General features: G+C 38.2%; 4 protein-coding genes across 10 annotated transcripts in view; 3 read left to right on the top strand and 1 right to left on the bottom strand.

Annotated features, from left to right (window-relative positions):
• On the top strand, nucleotides 1,664-7,385 carry LOC104781906 (potassium transporter 11-like). Of its 4 annotated transcripts, none has more exons than XM_019244905.1 (10): nucleotides 1,664-1,984; nucleotides 3,114-3,360; nucleotides 3,444-3,669; nucleotides 3,751-3,996; nucleotides 4,076-4,126; nucleotides 4,220-4,480; nucleotides 4,576-4,743; nucleotides 4,821-5,086; nucleotides 6,123-6,673; nucleotides 6,763-7,385. In XM_019244905.1, exons 2-10 carry the CDS (start codon nucleotides 3,208-3,210, stop codon nucleotides 7,262-7,264), a joined length of 2,424 nt encoding a protein of 807 aa, XP_019100450.1. In that variant the 5' UTR covers nucleotides 1,664-1,984; nucleotides 3,114-3,207; the 3' UTR covers nucleotides 7,265-7,385. The 4 variants fall into 4 exon arrangements, with proteins under 4 accessions (XP_019100450.1, XP_010505007.1, XP_019100449.1 ...); XM_010506705.2 differs by lacking the exons at nucleotides 4,576-4,743; nucleotides 4,821-5,086 and adding exons at nucleotides 5,370-5,555; nucleotides 5,651-5,818 and having other exon boundaries at nucleotides 1,669-1,984; nucleotides 4,220-4,294; nucleotides 5,896-6,673; XM_019244904.1 differs by lacking the exons at nucleotides 4,576-4,743; nucleotides 4,821-5,086 and adding exons at nucleotides 5,370-5,555; nucleotides 5,651-5,818 and having other exon boundaries at nucleotides 1,669-2,063; nucleotides 4,220-4,294; nucleotides 5,896-6,673.
• LOC104781905 (dual specificity protein kinase splB) lies at nucleotides 7,507-13,994 on the bottom strand. 3 transcript variants are annotated; one of them, XM_010506702.1, is made up of 10 exons: nucleotides 13,844-13,994; nucleotides 13,690-13,760; nucleotides 10,152-13,160; nucleotides 9,976-10,035; nucleotides 9,367-9,519; nucleotides 8,892-9,052; nucleotides 8,660-8,807; nucleotides 8,449-8,571; nucleotides 8,193-8,280; nucleotides 7,507-7,936 (listed from the first exon to the last, which is right to left on the bottom strand). In XM_010506702.1, the coding sequence occupies exons 3-10, from the start codon at nucleotides 13,002-13,004 to the stop codon at nucleotides 7,737-7,739; spliced, it is 3,786 nt and encodes a 1,261-aa protein (XP_010505004.1). In that variant the 5' UTR covers nucleotides 13,005-13,160; nucleotides 13,690-13,760; nucleotides 13,844-13,994; the 3' UTR covers nucleotides 7,507-7,736. The 3 variants fall into 3 exon arrangements, with proteins under 3 accessions (XP_010505004.1, XP_010505003.1, XP_010505005.1); XM_010506701.1 differs by having other exon boundaries at nucleotides 13,690-13,994; XM_010506703.1 differs by lacking the exon at nucleotides 13,690-13,760.
• Nucleotides 14,975-18,164, top strand: LOC104781903 (bifunctional purine biosynthesis protein PurH). 2 transcript variants are annotated; one of them, XM_010506697.2, is made up of 12 exons: nucleotides 14,975-15,169; nucleotides 15,265-15,367; nucleotides 15,451-15,532; nucleotides 15,663-15,759; nucleotides 15,950-16,052; nucleotides 16,160-16,293; nucleotides 16,369-16,546; nucleotides 16,635-16,792; nucleotides 16,897-17,106; nucleotides 17,177-17,524; nucleotides 17,608-17,734; nucleotides 17,839-18,164. In XM_010506697.2, exons 1-12 carry the CDS (start codon nucleotides 15,056-15,058, stop codon nucleotides 17,988-17,990), a joined length of 1,806 nt encoding a protein of 601 aa, XP_010504999.1. In that variant the 5' UTR covers nucleotides 14,975-15,055; the 3' UTR covers nucleotides 17,991-18,164. The 2 variants fall into 2 exon arrangements, with proteins under 2 accessions (XP_010504999.1, XP_010505000.1); XM_010506698.2 differs by having other exon boundaries at nucleotides 15,457-15,532; nucleotides 17,839-18,144.
• Nucleotides 18,207-19,813, top strand: part of LOC104781904 (urease accessory protein D-like) — a 2,813-nt gene continuing 1,206 nt past the window's right edge. The window contains exons 1-7 of the mRNA XM_010506700.2: nucleotides 18,207-18,380; nucleotides 18,470-18,535; nucleotides 18,641-18,715; nucleotides 18,814-18,858; nucleotides 18,978-19,211; nucleotides 19,343-19,425; nucleotides 19,504-19,678. Of these exons, the coding sequence (XP_010505002.1) occupies nucleotides 18,282-18,380; nucleotides 18,470-18,535; nucleotides 18,641-18,715; nucleotides 18,814-18,858; nucleotides 18,978-19,211; nucleotides 19,343-19,425; nucleotides 19,504-19,678 (777 nt within the window). The 5' untranslated portion in view covers nucleotides 18,207-18,281. The remainder of the gene's footprint in view (nucleotides 18,381-18,469; nucleotides 18,536-18,640; nucleotides 18,716-18,813; nucleotides 18,859-18,977; nucleotides 19,212-19,342; nucleotides 19,426-19,503; nucleotides 19,679-19,813) is intronic.

Here is a 19,813-nt window from a genome sequence, read left to right as displayed (position 1 = left end):
AAAAAGGTAAGTACGTGATCACATGGGAGACAGGGTTACCCAAAATGGACAAATTACTTTGTTTACCCGGTCAATGTCTTTTATATATAAGTAAACACACTCCTAAGGTCAAAGCAAGTGAAAGACCATAAGTATTTACCGAAACAAACTTTTGCAAAAAATACTGTTTTAAAAATAAAAATCAAGACACAAGAACTCCATTATTAAAACAGTGAAACACTAGCTAATCTTTTTTTTTTTTGTCAACCATTGGGCCACAACTGGCCGGCCCATTAGCCAAATTCCTACATTCGTAGGAACCAGGACTCGATCCCGGGTGTGATGGTGCCTTCTACAAATGGACTTACCTCCTGCCACTGCACTAAGGTCACTTCACCACTAGCTAATCTTAGGTGAAGTACAAATCACCTTCTCAAATTTTCAAAATCATTGTGAATAACTATTTAGTTGTGGTTGGTCTAATTAGTTAAGAAAAACACAAACTATTTCAGTCATTCTAGATTTTCAAAAGTGCTATTATATTTGTATATATATATATATATATATTACATGCACTATCAGCCAGCAATTCGTTAATAGCATTAAAAATTTGATGACACAGATTACAAAGAAAAAACTGTAAACATGTTGGGTATAGATCGAGATGTGAATATAAACTATAGAAAAAAAAAAAAAAAAAGAGGGAATGGATCCAAGATTTAATACCTTAATTTTTGTTTCCCCCCAACAATTTAGTACCTTAATTATTTAATTTGTTACACTATAAAAAGCCTTTCTTCTCTGACAGAGTAAACAAGAATCACGTTTGACAAAATCACCTCGTTATCTTTTTCCTTTGATGAGTTTCGCTGACCGTTACATTACGTTACATACTTTAGTTTAACATTATTACTTGATTTTTGTTTTGTCAACAACATACATCAATGTGTACTTGAATTCAAATGATGATAATGATATAGTAAAAGCACTAGCACGAACCACTAATATAAATATTAGGTCATTGATTTTTGCGAATATTTTTGATTTTAGATTCTATTAGACCTTTTGTTAAGGTGGTTATAATAAAAATTTTGTCGATCGAAGAGAATATGGTATAAAAAACAGCTATTAAATTAAAAATTAACAGTTTGGTAGTAGTAAATAGTTAAGTTAAATTGCTAATAGTATAATTAAAAATATTTTTAACATTTAAATTTTCTATTTAAACCTTGTTTTTAATAAAAATAAAAATATTTTTTTTATAAATCAACCATTTACTAACTAGGAATTTGGTTTAGGTAACTTTGGACATCTAGAAAACAAACAAGTGTTTTCTTTCATCTTCTCTTATGATTCTTATCCAACACAAATCAATACTTGTTTTAGGTAGCCTTATGAATCAAAATTACATCTGGTGGTGGTGCTGCTTCCAGCTTCCCACAATTGATCCACTAAAAATTAGCATACATATACTAATGAGTTTTCATAACAAAATCCCAAAACTGTTTGATACTAAAATACTTAAATACCAAATATTTTGTTCCCTTTTTGAATTTTTTTTTTTTTTTAATCTCAGTAGAGTACTTTGTCTTTGTGTGTGTAAAGGAATAAAGGATTGTATGATCAATCTGAAAACAATATATATAAATAAAAAACTTCTTCGATAATTACAAAACATTTATTAAAAAAAAAACATGAATGGACTGAAAAATTTGACAGATTAAAAAACTCTCCACGTTCATCTCTGTCAGAAGAAACTTCAGAATCATATATGTACTTCTCCTTCTCTCTCTCTCTCTCTCTCTCTCTCTGTTTCTCTCTGAGAACAGAGAATTTGCCTTCTTCTTCTTCTTTTTATAACAAACAACTCTCATTAGTTACGTTACGGAGAGATAGAGAGAAAAGACAAAAACGCAGCTCTCTCTCCTGCGTTTAATTTTCTTCCTTTCTTTCTCAATCCTGAGACAAAAGCAGAGCTCTCACTTCTTCTTCTTTTTATTTCCTGGTAACTTCAATAATATTCATAAGATTATTTCATATATTTCGATGGTCCTGAATCAAAAAGGACCCACTAATATGGAACCGTGAGAATCTTCTTGTTATTATTATTATTATAAAGACATATTTTTTTTTGGGTTTGCAGCTCGTTTTGTGTGTTTGTAATTTTTCTTTAGTTAATAATTTTGTGATGTGTTTATTATTATTACTTGTAGACAAGTTTTTGATTTGAGAGGGATATTCTTATTTTTGATACTTTTTTGGGGTTTGATTGTTACATTTTCCAGATTATCTTTGGCTGGTTGTTAATAAACAGGATCTTTGCTACTATTCCATCTCTTTTTCTCATTTTTTTTACTGTTTTCTATATATTTTTGGTATAATCAGCTCTTACGACATTCCTCTTTTGGTAACTTTTCTTTTTCTTCTTGAAAAAATCTGTTTTCGTTTGTTAAATTTCCTTTTTTTTTTTTTTCTTGAAGACTCGAAGCAAATTCAGGTTTTGGATGTATCAAAGAGACCTGAACTTTGAAAGGAGGAGGTTTTTTTGATGTGTTAGAATCAGAAGAGTAGTATAAAAATGACGGCAAGAGTAGAAGCAGCATCGATGGGTGGTGTTGAGATTGATGAAGAAGAGAGTGATGAGAGAGGTAGCATGTGGGATTTGGACCAGAAGCTTGATCAATCTATGGATGAAGAAGCTGGTCGTCTTAGAAACATGTACAGAGAAAAGGTAGTGTTTTTTTTTTATTACAGATTCATCTCAGTTTCTTGTTTCTGATGAGTTTTGGATCCATTGATTTATCACACTTTCTAACATTATATTTGCAGAAATTCTCGGCTATTCTGCTCCTGCAGCTATCGTTTCAGAGCCTCGGTGTTGTATATGGAGATTTAGGGACTTCTCCTCTCTATGTTTTCTACAATACATTTCCTCATGGGATCAAAGATCCTGAAGATATCATTGGAGCTTTATCTCNCTATTCCATCTCATTTTTTTTTTTTTTTTGACTGTTTTCTATATATTTTTGGTATCATTAGCTCTTACGACATTCCTCTTTTAGGAACTTTTCTTTTTCTTCTTGAAAACTCTGTTTTTGTTTGTTATATTTCCCATTTTCTTTTTCTTTTTGAAGATTCGAAGCCAATTCAGGTTTTGGTTGTATCAAAGACCGGGGTTTTGAAAGGAGGAGGTTTTTGATGTGTTAGAATCAGAAGAGTAGTATAAAAATGGCGGCAAGAGTAGAAGCAGCATCGATGGGTGGTGTTGAGATTGATGAAGAAGAGAGTGATGAGAGAGGTAGCATGTGGGATTTGGACCAGAAGCTTGATCAATCTATGGATGAAGAAGCTGGTCGTCTTAGAAACATGTACCGAGAAAAGGTATCATTTTTTAATCTATTTATCACAGATTCATTCCTATTGGATACATTTGATTATCACACTTTGTAACATTATATTTGCAGAAATTCTCGGCTATTCTGCTTCTGCAGCTATCGTTTCAGAGCCTTGGTGTTGTATATGGAGATTTAGGGACTTCTCCTCTCTATGTTTTCTACAATACATTTCCTCATGGGATCAAAGATCCTGAAGATATCATTGGAGCTTTATCTCTCATCATTTACTCACTCACACTCATCCCTCTTCTCAAATACGTTTTCGTTGTTTGTAAAGCTAATGATAATGGCCAAGGTACCAATTCGCAAGCTTCTCCTTTCTTTTGGAGGGTTTCTTTTGTTGCTGACTTGATTGTTTTTTTTTTTTTTTTTGTAGGTGGGACGTTTGCTCTGTATTCATTACTCTGTAGACATGCCAAAGTGAAAACAATTCAGAACCAACACCGTACTGATGAAGAGCTTACTACTTACAGCCGCACTACGTTTCATGAGCATTCCTTTGCTGCCAAAACCAAAAGGTGGTTAGAAAAGCATACATCTAGAAAAACCGCTCTTCTTGTTTTAGTTCTTGTTGGTACTTGTATGGTCATCGGCGATGGAATCCTTACTCCCGCCATTTCCGGTATGAGACCTCTCCATTGTTTGTTTTGCTTTTTACCTTTTACAAATAAATTCATTTGTAAATTTTTTATCTTTTGCAGTTCTCTCAGCTGCTGGTGGGCTAAGAGTAAACCTTCCTCACATAAGCAATGGTATTAGCATTTTTGCAGGCATTCAACTTCATCTTGAAACATATGATAGCTATAGATAGTACTCATAAGTGTATGTGGTTATTATTTTTACAGGTGTTGTTGTTTTTGTTGCTGTTGTGATACTAGTCAGCTTGTTTAGTGTACAGCATTATGGAACAGACCGGGTTGGTTGGCTTTTTGCGCCCATTGTTTTTCTCTGGTTCCTCTCTATCGCAAGTATCGGTATCTACAATATCTGGAAACACGACACTAGCGTCCTGAAAGCTTTCTCCCCTGTTTATATATACCGATATTTTAAAAGAGGAGGTCGGGATCGATGGACCTCTCTTGGAGGCATTATGCTTAGTATAACAGGTAAAAAGAAAACAAAAATCTGCTGCTCTTAGAACTATTCATATTTTCTTGATATTGAGTGTTCTTTTTCTTGCCAATGTCCATGAAAATGGCAGGAATCGAAGCACTCTTCGCTGATCTATCGCATTTTCCGGTCTCAGCAGTGCAAATAGCTTTTACTGTAATCGTGTTTCCTTGCCTTCTTTTGGCTTATAGTGGACAAGCTGCCTACATTAGGAGGCATCCTGATCATGTGGCTGATGCGTTTTACCGTTCCATTCCAGGTTTCTTCTTCGATTCTTTCAATTCTGTAGAGAAAACGTTAAGATCATTTTTAAGTAAAATTATATGTTCTTTGCAGGAAGTGTATATTGGCCAATGTTCATTATTGCAACGGCTGCAGCTATTGTGGCGAGCCAAGCAACGATATCAGCGACGTTTTCCTTAGTCAAGCAAGCTCTAGCCCACGGGTGTTTTCCAAGAGTGAAAGTAGTGCATACTTCACGCAAGTTCCTCGGTCAGATTTACGTTCCTGACATAAACTGGATCCTAATGATCCTTTGCATTGCTGTCACTGCTGGTTTCAAGAACCAGAGTCAGATAGGAAACGCTTACGGGACAGCAGTTGTGATTGTCATGCTCGTGACAACACTTCTTATGACGCTTATCATGATCCTCGTGTGGCGTTGCCATTGGGTTCTGGTTCTCATATTCACCATCCTCTCACTTGTCGTTGAATGCACCTACTTCTCGGCCATGCTTTTCAAGATTGACCAAGGTGGTTGGGTTCCGCTTGTGATAGCTGCAGCTTTTCTTCTCATCATGTCGGTATGGCACTACGGAACTTTGAAGAGGNTTGTGATACTAGTCAGCTTGTTTAGTGTACAGCATTATGGAACAGACCGGGTTGGTTGGCTTTTTGCGCCCATTGTTTTTCTCTGGTTCCTCTCTATCGCAAGTATCGGTATCTACAATATCTGGAAACACGACACTAGCGTCCTGAAAGCTTTCTCCCCTGTTTATATATACCGATATTTTAAAAGAGGAGGTCGGGATCGATGGACCTCTCTTGGAGGCATTATGCTTAGTATAACAGGTAAAAAGAAAACAAAAATCTGCTGCTCTTAGAACTATTCATATTTTCTTGATATTGAGTGTTCTTTTTCTTGCCAATGTCCATGAAAATGGCAGGAATCGAAGCACTCTTCGCTGATCTATCGCATTTTCCGGTCTCAGCTGTGCAAATAGCTTTTACTGTAATCGTGTTTCCTTGCCTTCTTTTGGCTTATAGTGGACAAGCTGCCTACATTAGGAGGCATCCTGATCATGTGGCTGATGCGTTTTACCGTTCCATTCCAGGTTTCTTCTTCGATTCTTTCAATTCTGTAGAGAAAACGTTAAGATCATTTTTAAGTAAAATTATATGTTCTTTGCAGGAAGTGTATATTGGCCAATGTTCATTATTGCAACGGCTGCAGCTATTGTGGCGAGCCAAGCAACGATATCAGCGACGTTTTCCTTAGTCAAGCAAGCTCTAGCCCACGGGTGTTTTCCAAGAGTGAAAGTAGTGCATACTTCACGCAAGTTCCTCGGTCAGATTTACGTTCCTGACATAAACTGGATCCTAATGATCCTTTGCATTGCTGTCACTGCTGGTTTCAAGAACCAGAGTCAGATAGGAAACGCTTACGGGACAGCAGTTGTGATTGTCATGCTCGTGACAACACTTCTTATGACGCTTATCATGATCCTCGTGTGGCGTTGCCATTGGGTTCTGGTTCTCATATTCACCATCCTCTCACTTGTCGTTGAATGCACCTACTTCTCGGCCATGCTTTTCAAGATTGACCAAGGTGGTTGGGTTCCGCTTGTGATAGCTGCAGCTTTTCTTCTCATCATGTCGGTATGGCACTACGGAACTTTGAAGAGGTATGAGTTTGAAATGCACAGTAAAGTCTCAATGGCTTGGATCGTTGGACTTGGTCCTAGCCTTGGACTTGTTCGGGTTCCCGGGGTTGGTCTCGTTTACACGGAGCTAGCTAGTGGAGTCCCTCACATTTTCTCTCATTTCATTACAAATCTACCGGCCATTCATTCAGTTGTGGTGTTCGTATGCGTCAAGAACCTCCCAGTTTACACCGTCCCCGAGGAAGAGCGGTTCCTCGTTAAAAGGATTGGTCCAAAAAACTTCCACATGTTCCGTTGTGTTGCAAGGTAACCATCTGAAACAGTGTTTATCCGAAAACCTGACTGAACACTCTTGTATTAGCTATTATAGATTTCGTCGTTCATTGTGTTAACAGGTACGGATACAGAGATTTGCACAAGAAAGATGATAACTTTGAGAAACGACTCTTTGAGAGCCTCTTCTTGTACGTCCGCCTTGAATCAATGATGGAAGGAGGCTGTTCGGATTCCGATGAGTACAGCATCTGCGGAAGCCAGCAACAGCTTAAAGACACGCTTGGGAACGGAAATGAGAACGAGAATCTGGTAACGTTTAATACATTTGACTCGATAGAGTCGATAACGCCAGTGAAACGGGTGAGCCACACGGTGACAGCGTCGAGCCAGATGAGCGGTGGAGTAGACGAGCTGGAGTTCATAAACAGGTGCCGTGATGCAGGAGTGGTGCACATTATGGGAAACACGGTGGTTCGAGCCAGGAGAGAAGCGAGGTTCTACAAGAAGATAGCCATTGATTACGTGTATGCGTTTCTAAGGAAGATTTGTAGAGAACATAGTGCTATCTATAATGTTCCTCAGGAGAGTCTTTTGAATGTTGGTCAGATTTTCTATGTATGATATATACAGTATTTATGTATATGCATGTGTTTTAAAAACTCTGCTTGTATGTAATATGTCTATGATGTTGTATAGTTATACCAAAATTTTGGTGCATGAGCTGAAATTTTTTAGATGCCAACTCATTATGCATATCTACTAAAAAGAACTATATATATCAAGTTAAACTATTATAACAAAAATCATATACATATAAAATTGATCTTTTTATTATTGAAAGAAAAAAACTCCAAGTACAGAAAAAGAGTCCAAGTCCAAAGCCTTTGTACCAAAACCAATTTACTTACACTCAATAATAATAAAAATGGCTATACAATATGTGCTTTTAGGGTTTCTTGTACAAATCAACACAATCGTTTCTCACCTTGAAACTGTAGCAGCACTCAAATCCGAAAGAAGCAGCAAAGGATATTTTTATACACAAACCATTTTTTTTTTACGAATTAAGTACCAGCAATGATAAATTGACAGATTACTTGTGAATTTGGTGGTTGACGGCGTGTGGTTTCGTGTGGACCGCAGAGGAGGACATGGTGCGGAGACGTCTGGCTATTTCCGGGAAGGCAGGTCGAACGAATGGGTCAGGAGCCCAACACTGCTCCATTAGCATTCTCCACTCCGGGTCACAATAGTTTGGCACAGTTGGTCTCAATGTATTGTTCACTATGCCTCCTACGATTTTTATTCACACAAGTAACAAATGAGCATGAGATTCAGACTACCGAAACAGTTAAGCTTGATATTCAGAATGCACATAGGAATGTTAAGGCGGGTTAGCCCACCGACTCAGCTCTAGAAAGTATGCCCACATAGATTCAAAACCAGGGCCAGGTTCAAATTTTAAAACCATTGCCAAGACAGACAAACCCACTTGTACACAGGTAAGAAAGGAAACTGAGAGCGAATGAGAAAAGAGAGAGTAACATACCGATTATTGCCCCATAATGCATATTGGCGTAGGGTTCCTCACCGGTAAGAATTTCCCACAAGACAATTCCAAAAGAGAACACATCAACCTGCGTGACATGAAGTATCCATGGCGAAAAATTACTTGCTTGATCTTTCACAAGGCATGAGAACTAAATAAATACAAAAACCGATTCTCTCTGTTTTTCATCTACCAACGAATTAAATTGAGAGCATTGGAATTAATTCACTTGCAAAAGGATGTTATTGACTCGTACCTTTTCAGAAACTTTGCTGCTGCTGCCACTAAGTAGCTCCGGAGCCATCCAAGGGAGGGTTCCCCTTACGCCGCCAGTGACCAAAGTGTTTCTCTTTATCTTTGACAGACCAAAATCACCGACCTGCATAAAGCACCATATCTTTGTTACTTCAACAAAAAAAAATGAAAATGTTGCATCATTCTATTCTCAAACTGTCCTAGAAAGTCACCTTGCATATGGGACGGGCGGGATCTTTTAAGTTGACAAGCAAGTTATCACACTTCAAATCGAAATGCACTATGCTCTTTGAGTGCAAATATTCCATTCCAAAAGCTGCATCCATTGCAATGATAAGTCGCTTACGTCGATCAAGGTGCCTGTATTCGCCAAATTTGAATTGATATAAAACTATATCTATCTTGAGGAAGCAAGGATTACGACAAGCTGTATTAAACAATTACCTGTTGCTGAGCAAAACATGCCTAAGAGATCCATTGACCATGTACTCTGTCACTGTAGCTAAAGTTCCTCCTGGTCCATCTTTCACTACGCCGTAAAATGCCATAACATTTGGATGGTGAAGCTTTGAAAGAATTTCAGCTTCATGCCAGAACTCGGAGGTCTGAAAATTTAAATCAGTGGTTGGTGAAACTGAAAACTAATTACACTAATGCAACTTTTGTGAACGAAAAATCAAATACGATTCTACAGGGAATGCCAACTTCTTGCTCATAACAAGCATCTAAAAACCGCTTCAGGCAATAAAAAAATGGACAATGAAAAGCTCGGTTTTGGGTTGAGATAGTGGTAGTGTCTTCTAGCAGTATTCTAGTTACCCTAAAGCATACACTTACTTAAATTTGGGAGAACCAGTCAGTGATCAATGTACTTAAAAAAATCTAAAGAACGCTCAACTTATTAAGAAAGAAAGCTCACCAATCTCTCTTGTTCAGATGAACGACCAATAAAACAGCTCCTTTTTATTCGCTTAATAGCAACATCTGTACCCCTCCATTTTCCATGATAAACAGTTCCAAAGGTACCGGAACCTAATTCCTTCAGTTCTTCTAAGTCGTCATTTTTAATGACCTGAAACAGAAAACAAAATGGATAACAATCGTTTCATTTTTTCTCCATCAATGAGAAACTCAGGAGCAAGATTAAAAAAAGATTTATAAACTTCCAATGATTTCACCTGCCAATGGGGCTACATGATGCCTATTCTATATAATTCCTTTAAACAAGAGCAGGCAAATACCATAAACAGAAAAGACAGCTTAAAGGTTGCATTAGAAAGTCATAACTTGGTTGACAGAATATAAAAGTCCTTCTGGTACTTAGGGCCTGTAATGCTAAAGAGTAATACTTAGTTGTACGAAAGCCATCTTTTAAAATAAACCAGAACAATTATCCAAGCCCTTTGTTGTGATGCTGTTCACTTCACTAATGGTGGTTGTTCAAACATTACATAGTATCTGATTAAATAGAGAGGTGCAAACGCAACAGCTTGTAAACATGTTAAGCCATACGCTGAAAAATGCATACCTGCAGAGACCTCATGCCACTATCCGCAACCATAAAGTCAATGAGAGGAACTCCAGTATTCTGCATATCCAAATCCAAATTTATAGAAATTAATACATTATCAGTTGAGACAGGTGTTTTCTAGTAGTGAAACTTGCTTAGATTTTCCATATTTAGGTTGAATACGATAAGCTTACCAAAGTTGTATCTATGCTTTCAGCACCTTTGATCTGTGACTGACTGTAATCTGCATGTGTGTCTACTGTGTTCAAATCTGCTATGGTAGTGGTAGACACATCCGGCTGGATATTTCCATCAAAGTGGATTTGCGAATTTATCTGACTTGAAGCAACTTTCTCAGACTGCAATGGTGGGTAGCTATAATCAATAGGAACTCCGTTGGTGTTAGTCAGGGAAGTGGGAAATCCAGGGTGGTCCTGATCCATAAGGGATAGATCCTTCCTCTCAAACTCATCCTGCGCCAAATTTCGAAAGTACGACCAAGTTTTAGGGTCATTATTCTGAATATTTAAACTCACACCAGCCCCATCGGCATGCAATGGCCCTAATTCAGGGAAATTCACAGACTCTTCCGCTTTCAAAATATCAGCAAGAAATTCACGAGGAAACCTATCATTTATATCAACAACTATATCCCCCTTCTCAATGTGTCCTCGTGGAACAGCCTTTACTGAAGTCTTTGTCTGACTTACATGCTCCGAGGCGTTAGGCTCCAAGTTTCTCTTTTCAGACTGTGCCATACTACCCTCGGCTGTCCAGATGCTTTCAGGAGCTGATCTTACTGGTGCGGTAGAATGTACATTCTGGGACTCCATATTTGCTTCATGAGAAGTTTCTGATGATTCGCTGATAGGTAGGAATGCATCTGAACTGTTGTGAGCCATTACAAATTGAGAAGCAAGGGAATCATCAGATTTAGACAAACGGTTAGTTTCTGCTGGATCTCGGAGAGTGCGCTCAGAATGGAAAACTCTCGGATGAATCACAGGCTGGTCGACATTGCTCAAATTAGATGAATTACCATCTGAAGTTCCATGTCCAGATGCTGAGAGTCCTCCAGGCAGACAAAATGGATTGTCCTGATTCTTTGTCATGCCTTCACTTGCTGTAGCTAAAGCACCCGTTTTCGGAACATAATCCTGGGATGTTCTAATATTTTTTTCTGGATAAATAAAGGATTTTGGATCTGGTGTTGAATTGGATAATTTCATGGAAATAGGAGCTTCTTCCTTGAGGGCGTGATCTGGGACCTTAGCATCAGTAGATACAGAGGAAACGGAATATTCATTGACCCTTGTGGTTGGTTCTTTCTTCATCTTTGGCTCCTTTGCTGACAGATTGTTCTCAACATGGTCCTGGGATTTTCTAAGACTTTTATCTGGAAGAGCTGAAGAACTTAGATCTGGTATTGAACTGGATGTTTGTATGGCGATTGGAGCTTCTTCCTTCACGAGGTGATCTGGGACTATCGAATCATCAGGCATAGAAGAAACAGAATACTCACTGACCCTTGGGGTTGAGGATTCTCTCTTCATCTTTGGCTCCTTTGACGGAAGATTGCTCTCATCAGTAGATACATTAGCAGGATCATTTACCTTCTGAAATGAATCATCTCTTCTCATTTTAGCCTCTTTTGATGAAGCTTCTGGTTCTGGATCTTGTACATGAAAGATCTGCTCCTCACGCGAAACTCCTTGCTCAGGTTTTTGTGGATAGTGAGGCCCCAGAGGTGTTTCAGGATTAACAGAATAAGGGATGTAATGTGGTTGTGGTTGAACATGCAAAGGAGCAGACCCCTTCTCATCTATATAGCCAATGTTTGCCATGTGAGCTGATGTGTAAACTTGGTGGCTACCAAGTCCGGTGAAGTGCAATTGCTGTCCTAAATAAGGCTGTGGAAATGGCTCATTTCCAGTAGACAAACCTGTTACAAGTTGAGAAGCTTGGCTCGCTGATAAAGATTCATTACCTGGCAAAGGAGCAACCGAAGCTACTGCTGGTTCTGTGGTAGCCCGATTGATCTTCCTATCAATACTCCCTTGCAGTAGTTCATCCAAATTGTTCCCGGGAGCACTTATTCCAAGGGAACTTTTTCGTGAACTTAGATCCATCCCATTGACTGCGACAACATACTGGACCTCAGAATCACCGTCTGCATGTTCTATAACGAACTGAGCCTCCTCTATATCATTGCTTGAAAACAAGAACATCCTCGGCTTCTCAGATCCTCCATTACCAAACACAATACATTCCTCCATCATGTTTTGTAAATCCTCATCAGAAGATACAGAGACCAAGGCATCGAGATCCTCGCCTGGCAGCTGATACTTTATGGTACGTGCTTCAGGGAACATTTCTTTCATTTTCTGCATGAGTTCTTGGAAAGAAATAGTCTTGCTAATCCGTATGATACGTGTTTCGCCACCTACATATCTAAGTTTCTGATCTCTGGGGCGGGGTATAATTTTACCACCAAAACTACACAAGAACTTCGCCTGGTTCAGAGAGCTATCAGAAGCTCTAGAAGAAATCAAACTATGACGCCTTTGACCAGTATCATTTCTCGAAGAGATAACTGGGGCTGACTGGACCAGCTCATGATAGGTCTTATCTTCAATTCTAGAAGGAGGTTTCCTCTCTTGCTCAAAGGCATGACGTTTTTCTTCTGTGGATTTAGAGCCACTCTCTGACATCGGATGAACCATTCCCATGGCAGTTAAGCTAACAGGAACAGGCATACCACTGGGGTCACCATACACATTTGGGATGAACTGCGGTTTCATAACTACCCTATCTCTCATAAACTCAAAAGCAAATTCTTCACCCGTCTGAATTGAGTAGTTTAGCACTGGCCGAGCAGGGGTCGAAATACCATAATCTGGAGGTCGTACAAAATTAGTTGAAGAATCGTGGGGAGACCGTTGTTTAATGGACCCAAGGCCCTCATCTCTAGGGTCAGGGGGAGTATACCGAACGTGTTCATAACCTTTAGCTTGATCCATGTTTTCTTTGTCAAGTTGTCTATCCATCTAGTTCATCAACTCCCTCAGAGACGCTTGGAGGCGACAGATCATGATCATAGCCCAAGTCAAATCTTAGCATACGCATCATTCGTAAGTATCAAACGTTGTTGGCTGCAGAACAAGACCTTCTAACATGAAAAACTCAAACTCTCATTTAGGTGCCTGAAATTTAGAGAAAGAGTAACTTTAATAAAGCATCAAAAAACATAATCAGGAACGAACAAAAAAAAACACCACATACAGGCAAACCTTAGGACTGGAAACAAACTATACTATATAAAGGAACAATTTGGGTATTACAAACCAGTAAAACTCCCTACTCTAGCAAATCTGACTGTACATACTTTTAAACCATGAAACTAGCTACAGATATGAACAACTGAAAAGAGTGAACTCAACCTACATCTACAATAAACTAACACGAGTCGAGCTTGAAATCTGAAATCGATCAGCTTCAACAAACTAATAGCAAACCCATTTGTATCTCTGACCAAAAAAAAAAAAAAAAAATTGAAAATCAACGGATCAACCAATAGAACTAAAACCAAAATCAAAAACAAGTCCACGAAATCAATGGAGTCACACTGCCGTACAATTACAAACCTCAAACGAACAAAAAAAAAAAACCGATCAAGCATATAAGAAAACCACTGAAACAACAACAAAAAAAGCAAGATCTGAGTATCAATACCCAAAATTCAAGCGGAATCACATCGGATCCAGAGAATTCTCGACAACAGAAGATCAAAATTCAGAAGAAACCTAAAGGAAGGCTGCTGAGTAAGCAAAAGAAGAAGAGAGAAGTAGAGCAAAAGAAAGGGTAAATCACAAGAAGAAGAACATACACAGTGAGAGGCGGCACGAGAGAGAGAGAGAGAGAGAGAGAGAGACTGTGAGGTTTGACGATCGATGAGTAGAAAGAAACTAGAAAGAAAGAAGACAAGTCCCTTCCTCCTCCTCCTTAATCTCTCTTCTTCTTCTTCTTTTTTTGGACATTCCACAAAAAAAAATTATATTCTCTGAAATAAAAATCAAAACTATGCGTTATAAACCAATTATTATATAATTACTACTACTATAACTACTATTACTCTCTCGTACATTATTTTATTCACATGTAAATTTAGTATTATATAAAAATCGTAGAAAAGCTTATGTCATCTCTGTAGATATTTTTTATTTACCAGTCTGATTATCCAATAAAGTTTTTTTTATTTATCTTACTAATTGGTTTTTAAACTATAAAAATTTTAATAAAAGGTTTTGCAAAAAAAATATTCGAGTTGAAATATAATACAGGGTGTAATCTAACTGTCACGGCTAGGGCTGGATATTCGGGTTATCCGTTCGGGTTCGAGTATTATCCATTCAAGTTCGGGTAAATTGGTTTAGAAATATAGAATCCATTAAGTATTTTTAGATATGTGGGTTCGGTTCGGTTTAAGTACTATTGGGTTCAGGTCGGTTTGGGTTACAATTTTAAACCCGATTAGTACCCAAACTATCGGGTATCCGAAAAAATACAATTAAAATTAATTAAATTTAAATAAATTTAGTTAAATTTTGACTTATGTGACAAAATATTTTAGATATTTTGATTATTTTTGATATTTAGGTATAAAACTAAATGAAATATTCAAAATTATAATCATAATTTTGGGATAATTGTATTATATTAATGATAAATATTATAAATATGTTTATATGTTTGAGTTTAATGGATACCCAAACGGATATCGGGTATTACCTGACCCTAACCCAAATCCACAAGTATTTGAAAATAGAACCTAATAGGATTTTATAGGCAAACTCGTATCCAACTCGAACTTGGTTTTTCGGGCCAGATTCCGAGTTGGATATTCTGGTACTGTTTTTATGCTCATACCTAGTCACGACCATAAATAATAAAATACATAATTCCACCTGACGCCAATAATATTTCAATTTTTTTTCCTTTTTTTTATTTTATTTCCAAAAATTAGCCGCAAATTTGCAAAAACCTAAAACAGAGCTCAAAACACTTTACGCACACTGTTTGAAACAAAAACCAAACTACTATGCTCAGTTCCGCCGCCACCGCCACCGCCGCCTCCGTGAGTGCTCGCTCCGGCGATATTCTCTGCGGCTATTTTCGTAGAAAAACTGTCGCGCCTTTTCGTTTTGCCCAACCCGTGAGTTCTCTCTCCTCTTGTGTCTTTGTTTTCACGTTCTGCTTAAGTTTTTTTTTTTTTTTTAATGTTTTAAGTGGGATTTATTCAATGAGCAGGTCTATTGTACATCGCTGCGTTCGAGTCTCGTTGAGGTTCGAGCTATGGCGGAGTCTCAGACAACATCGCAGACGAATCAGCCGCACGCCTCTGGCTCCTCTGGTTTGCAATTTTTTTTTCCTCTTTTGCTGCAATTTTCAAGTTCCAGGGATTGATTTTGATTATGTTTTTGTGGTTTTAATAAGAATCAGGAAAGAAGCAAGCTTTGATATCTTTATCTGACAAGAGTGACTTGGCTTCTCTAGGCAACGGTCTCCAAGACTTGGGGTATGTCTTCTTCTTCTTCACAATTCTCTTACTTACAACTAACTATACAAGTTTCAGTTTTTTCTTTTTCTATACAAATTACAATTTATGGGTTTAATTGATTCTCTTTTTTCATATGATATTTGTGTAGATACACTATTGTTTCTACTGGAGGAACTGCTTCTACTTTGGAGAATGCCGGAGTCTCTGTGACTAAAGTGGAGAAGCTTACTCACTTTCCAGAAATGGTGAGTTTGTTTTTTCTCTTTAGCTCGCTGCTCTTGCTTTAGATTTGGTCTTCTATTTTAATTCTTTAAAGATTTCGATACACATAAAAAGCTGGTGTCAAATTGTGTGACTTTGGCAATGATTGTACCATTGTTTTGTTGACTCTAGTATATTGATCTTGGCTTTCTTTTTTTGTTTTTTCTCTTAAAGCTTGATGGCCGTGTGAAAACTTTGCACCCAAACATACACGGTGGTATCCTTGCTAGAAGAGATGTGGAACATCATATGGAAGCTCTTAATGAGCATGGGATTGGTGAGTTTTGACTTTTAACTTACCCCTCTATGTTTTAAGGTTGTGTCATCTATAATGTCTTCTTCGTACTAAACTTCACGTGTTACTTTTTTTGTATTCAATGACAGGTACATTTGATGTGGTGGTTGTCAATCTGTATCCATTCTATGACAAAGTTACTGCTCCAGGTGGGATCAGCTTTGAAGATGGGATTGAGAACATTGACATTGGTGGTCCTGCTATGATTAGAGCAGCTGCTAAGGTATATCCGTATGAGACTTATTTCTTTACATTCATTTCATGATTATTAATGAACTTATTCTATTCTGTTTGACAGAACCACAAAGACGTTCTCATTGTTGTCGACTCAGAGGATTATCAAGCTGTTTTGGAGTATCTCAAAGGAGGACAAAACGACCAACAATTCCGCAGAAAACTTGCGTGGAAGGCCTTTCAGCATGTTGCTGCATATGATTCTGCGGTTTCAGAATGGCTGTGGAAGCAGACTGAAGGAAGTAAGTGGTTGTTTTTTATGTGATCCTCCTTACACTAGTTATGGAAATTGGCAACTTACATTGATTACAAATCCTGTTTTTTTCTCAGAAGAGAAGTTCCCTCCCAGCTTTACAGTTCCGCTTGAACTTAAGAGTTCTCTTCGTTACGGTGAAAACCCTCATCAAAAAGCTGCATTTTATGTTGATAAGAGCCTTGCTGAAGTGAACGCTGGTGGTATCGCAACTGCGATACAGCACCATGGAAAGGTAATATACTTTTTACCTATCATATTTGTAAAAGTATATAGCAGCTGGTCATAGTTTTATACTGTCAATTATGTTTTGACTTTTCTATTTATTTCTGTGAGCAGGAAATGTCATACAACAACTATCTTGATGCTGACGCTGCGTGGAACTGTGTGTCGGAATTTGAAAACCCTACATGTGTAGTCGTGAAGCATACAAATCCTTGTGGTGTGGCCTCTCGTGATGATATTCTTGAGGCTTACCGGCTAGCTGTAAAAGCTGACCCAGTTAGTGCCTTTGGTGGCATTGTAGCTTTCAATGTTGAAGTTGACGAGGTAATCAAAAATCAAAACTACTGTTGTCCATAGATTTTTCAACTGTTTAGTGATCTGTATTTGTCTCTAGGTTCTTGCGAGGGAACTCCGGGAGTTCAGGAGCCCAACAGATGGGGAAACTAGAATGTTTTATGAAATCGTGGTTGCTCCAAAGTATACTGCTAAAGGTCTTGAAGTTCTCAAAGGGAAATCGAAAACTTTAAGGATCCTTGAGGCTAAAAAGAATGACCAAGGCAAACTATCCCTCAGACAGGTTGGTGGTGGCTGGTTGGCTCAGGACTCAGACGATATAACTCCAGAAGACATCAGTTTCAAGTCAGTCTCAGAGAAAACTCCGACTGAAAGTGAACTTGCGGATGCCAAATTTGCCTGGCTTTGCGTTAAGCATGTCAAGAGCAATGCCATTGTGATAGCAAAGGTTGGGAATTTTTTTTCTCTCTGATTCCTTTTTCTTGTTTCTCTTTCTATACTTGTTTCTGATTCTTCGGTTTCTGGATCAAGAACAATTGTATGCTGGGGATGGGAAGTGGGCAGCCAAACAGAGTAGAGAGTCTGAGATTAGCTTTCAAGAAAGCTGGCGAAGAAGCCAAAGGAGCTGCCTTGGCCAGTGACGCATTCTTCCCATTCGGTATTTTTTTCCATTCTTCTGTCTGAAATGAATGACTCATCATCAACCAACAAATTTGTTGGCCGATCTGAATTGGGAAATTTCTTGTTGTGTGAATTGTGCAGCTTGGAAAGATGCGGTGGAAGAGGCGTGTGAGAAAGGAATAGGAGTGATAGCAGAACCTGGAGGCAGTATAAGAGACCAAGACGCTATTGATTGCTGCAAAAAGTATGGAGTCTCTCTGCTCTTCACCAACGTTAGACATTTCCGCCATTGACTGATGAAATCCTCCAGTTTTGCTCTTATAAACATATCCAAGAGATTCTGTAGAAGAGAACCCACCAAACAAAACACAAAGAGTGGGAAATAAAAATGTTGCAACTTTGAATTGCGTTCGACTTTGTGTATGATTAGAGAGCTGTTCCTACTTTAAAAAAATTTGACTTTTTTACCCAAAATCATATTTTTCTCAACACCCAGAAACTGATGAGATGTGTATATAAATATCCAACATTTCAACTCAAACTAGAACGAGAAAGTTCACGACTGTGTTGGAGGAGATACAGAGATGGCGACAGGGAAAGTGGTGGTGGAGAAAGTAGGAGGAAGATCTACAGCTACGAGCAGCTTCTCTAAGTATCCTCTCAAGTTCTTACTTCCTACCAAGGTCCCTCTCTATATCTCTCAACTCTCCCTGTGGAGAAGTTTGAAAAATTCAATCTTTCCTTTTTAAAATTCCCAACATTGAACTTTCAGGCAGCTCCTGCCGGAACTGACGTTGTCTGGATTTACAGCATCACCTATGGTGGCGGCATTGTCTCTGTATCTCCCTCTCCCTCTTCCTCCTTTTTCTATTTCTTTGTCTCTCTCTCTCTCTCTTTGTCCATGGATGCTTGAATCGAACAAGTTCTTGTTCAAATTATGTAGGGAGATTCGATTTCATGTGAATTCACCATTGGTGATGGATGCACTGCAGTGATTACAACCCAGTCTTCTACTAAGGTTGACTCAAATTTGGGATTTTTGTCTCTTTGAATTGAACACTAGTTTTATCCTACTTGGTTGATTTTTCTTGACTTGGATCTTGTGATTTCATTCAGGTATACAAGGCAATAGGATCAAAGTGTTCTGAACAAATACTGGAAGTAATGTTTCTTTTGCTATTAATCATTTTGAGCTGTGTTAGAAGAAGATAGAATTAGGACCCTTTTCTTTGAAGTCTTGTGTTCTTTTGATTGATCTTTGGATTTGTTGTGTACAGTAGGCGAGAATCGGGAGTGAGTCACTTTTGGTTGTGATTCCAGATCCAGTGACTTGCTTCTCCACTGCCCGGTACTATCAGAAACAGATCTTTAGATTGGTGTCAGACTCTAATCTTGTCCTTGTGGATTGGATCACTAGCGGGCGTCACGCAAATGGTGAAAAATGGGATTTCGATTTTTATAAGAGCATCAATAATGTCTACCTGGAAGATGATTACCCTTTATTTCTTGACACAGTAATAATTACTAATCTCTTGCCCACTTTTAGATTTATAGACAATGTTTTACCTTAAACAAGTAAATCCCTTTTACAGTAAGGCGAGATTAGACCAAGCTTTGGCTTTAGTGATGGTTATATTGACTGCAGGTACTGTTAGAGAAGAGGAGCAACCAAAGCATAGCCGAACGGATGCAAGACTATCACACCATCGCAATGGTCATACTCTTCGGGTATGGGAATGTAACGACATTTTCTAGTCGACGTTACTCTCTGTATCTTTGCTAAAATGTGTGTGACAATGAATCAAGGTCAAAGGTGAAGGAAATCCAAAAGCAAGTCCAAGAAAATGTGAAGAATATGATGTCTGAACAACTACAGATCTCTTATGGAGGACGTTCTAGGAGACAAAACTCTGAGTCAAGCTCTCGTAATCGTTTCATGAAGCCAGAGTTTATAGCTTCTTGCAGCAGTTTCGGCCATGAGGTTAATATCAGTAAACTTTTAATTGAAGAGATTCAAATCCGCATAAATGGCTAATCAAAGTTGGTGTAAATATTTTGTAGGGAAAAGGAGTTGTGATTCGAATAGCTTCTGATTCTACAGAGTCTGTCTACAATT

This window comes from Camelina sativa, chromosome 4 (genome assembly GCF_000633955.1).
Source record: "Camelina sativa cultivar DH55 chromosome 4, Cs, whole genome shotgun sequence".
In the NCBI taxonomy this organism is placed as follows: domain Eukaryota; kingdom Viridiplantae; phylum Streptophyta; class Magnoliopsida; order Brassicales; family Brassicaceae; genus Camelina; species Camelina sativa.
Note: the sequence above shows the minus strand (reverse complement) of the source record. Positions and strands in the feature narration are given on the sequence as shown.

Excerpts from the sequence above, each read along its gene's own strand:
- LOC104781905 (XM_010506701.1), bottom strand. The coding sequence starts at position 13,004 with ATGGATAGACAACTTGACAAAGAAAACATGGATCAAGCTAAAGGTTAT. Across the intron at positions 9,520-9,975 it reads GTGGCATGAGGTCTCTGCAG|GTCATTAAAAATGACGACTT; the intron begins GTATGCATTTTT and ends TTTCTGTTTCAG. Across the intron at positions 8,572-8,659 it reads CCGCCCGTCCCATATGCAAG|GTCGGTGATTTTGGTCTGTC; the intron begins GTGACTTTCTAG and ends TGCTTTATGCAG.
- LOC104781903 (XM_010506697.2), top strand. The coding sequence starts at position 15,056 with ATGCTCAGTTCCGCCGCCACCGCCACCGCCGCCTCCGTGAGTGCTCGC. Across the intron at positions 15,170-15,264 it reads CTTTTCGTTTTGCCCAACCC|GTCTATTGTACATCGCTGCG; the intron begins GTGAGTTCTCTC and ends TTCAATGAGCAG. Across the intron at positions 15,533-15,662 it reads AACGGTCTCCAAGACTTGGG|ATACACTATTGTTTCTACTG; the intron begins GTATGTCTTCTT and ends ATATTTGTGTAG.
- LOC104781906 (XM_019244905.1), top strand. The coding sequence starts at position 3,208 with ATGGCGGCAAGAGTAGAAGCAGCATCGATGGGTGGTGTTGAGATTGAT. Across the intron at positions 3,670-3,750 it reads AGCTAATGATAATGGCCAAG|GTGGGACGTTTGCTCTGTAT; the intron begins GTACCAATTCGC and ends TTTTTTTTGTAG. Across the intron at positions 4,481-4,575 it reads CATTATGCTTAGTATAACAG|GAATCGAAGCACTCTTCGCT; the intron begins GTAAAAAGAAAA and ends TGAAAATGGCAG.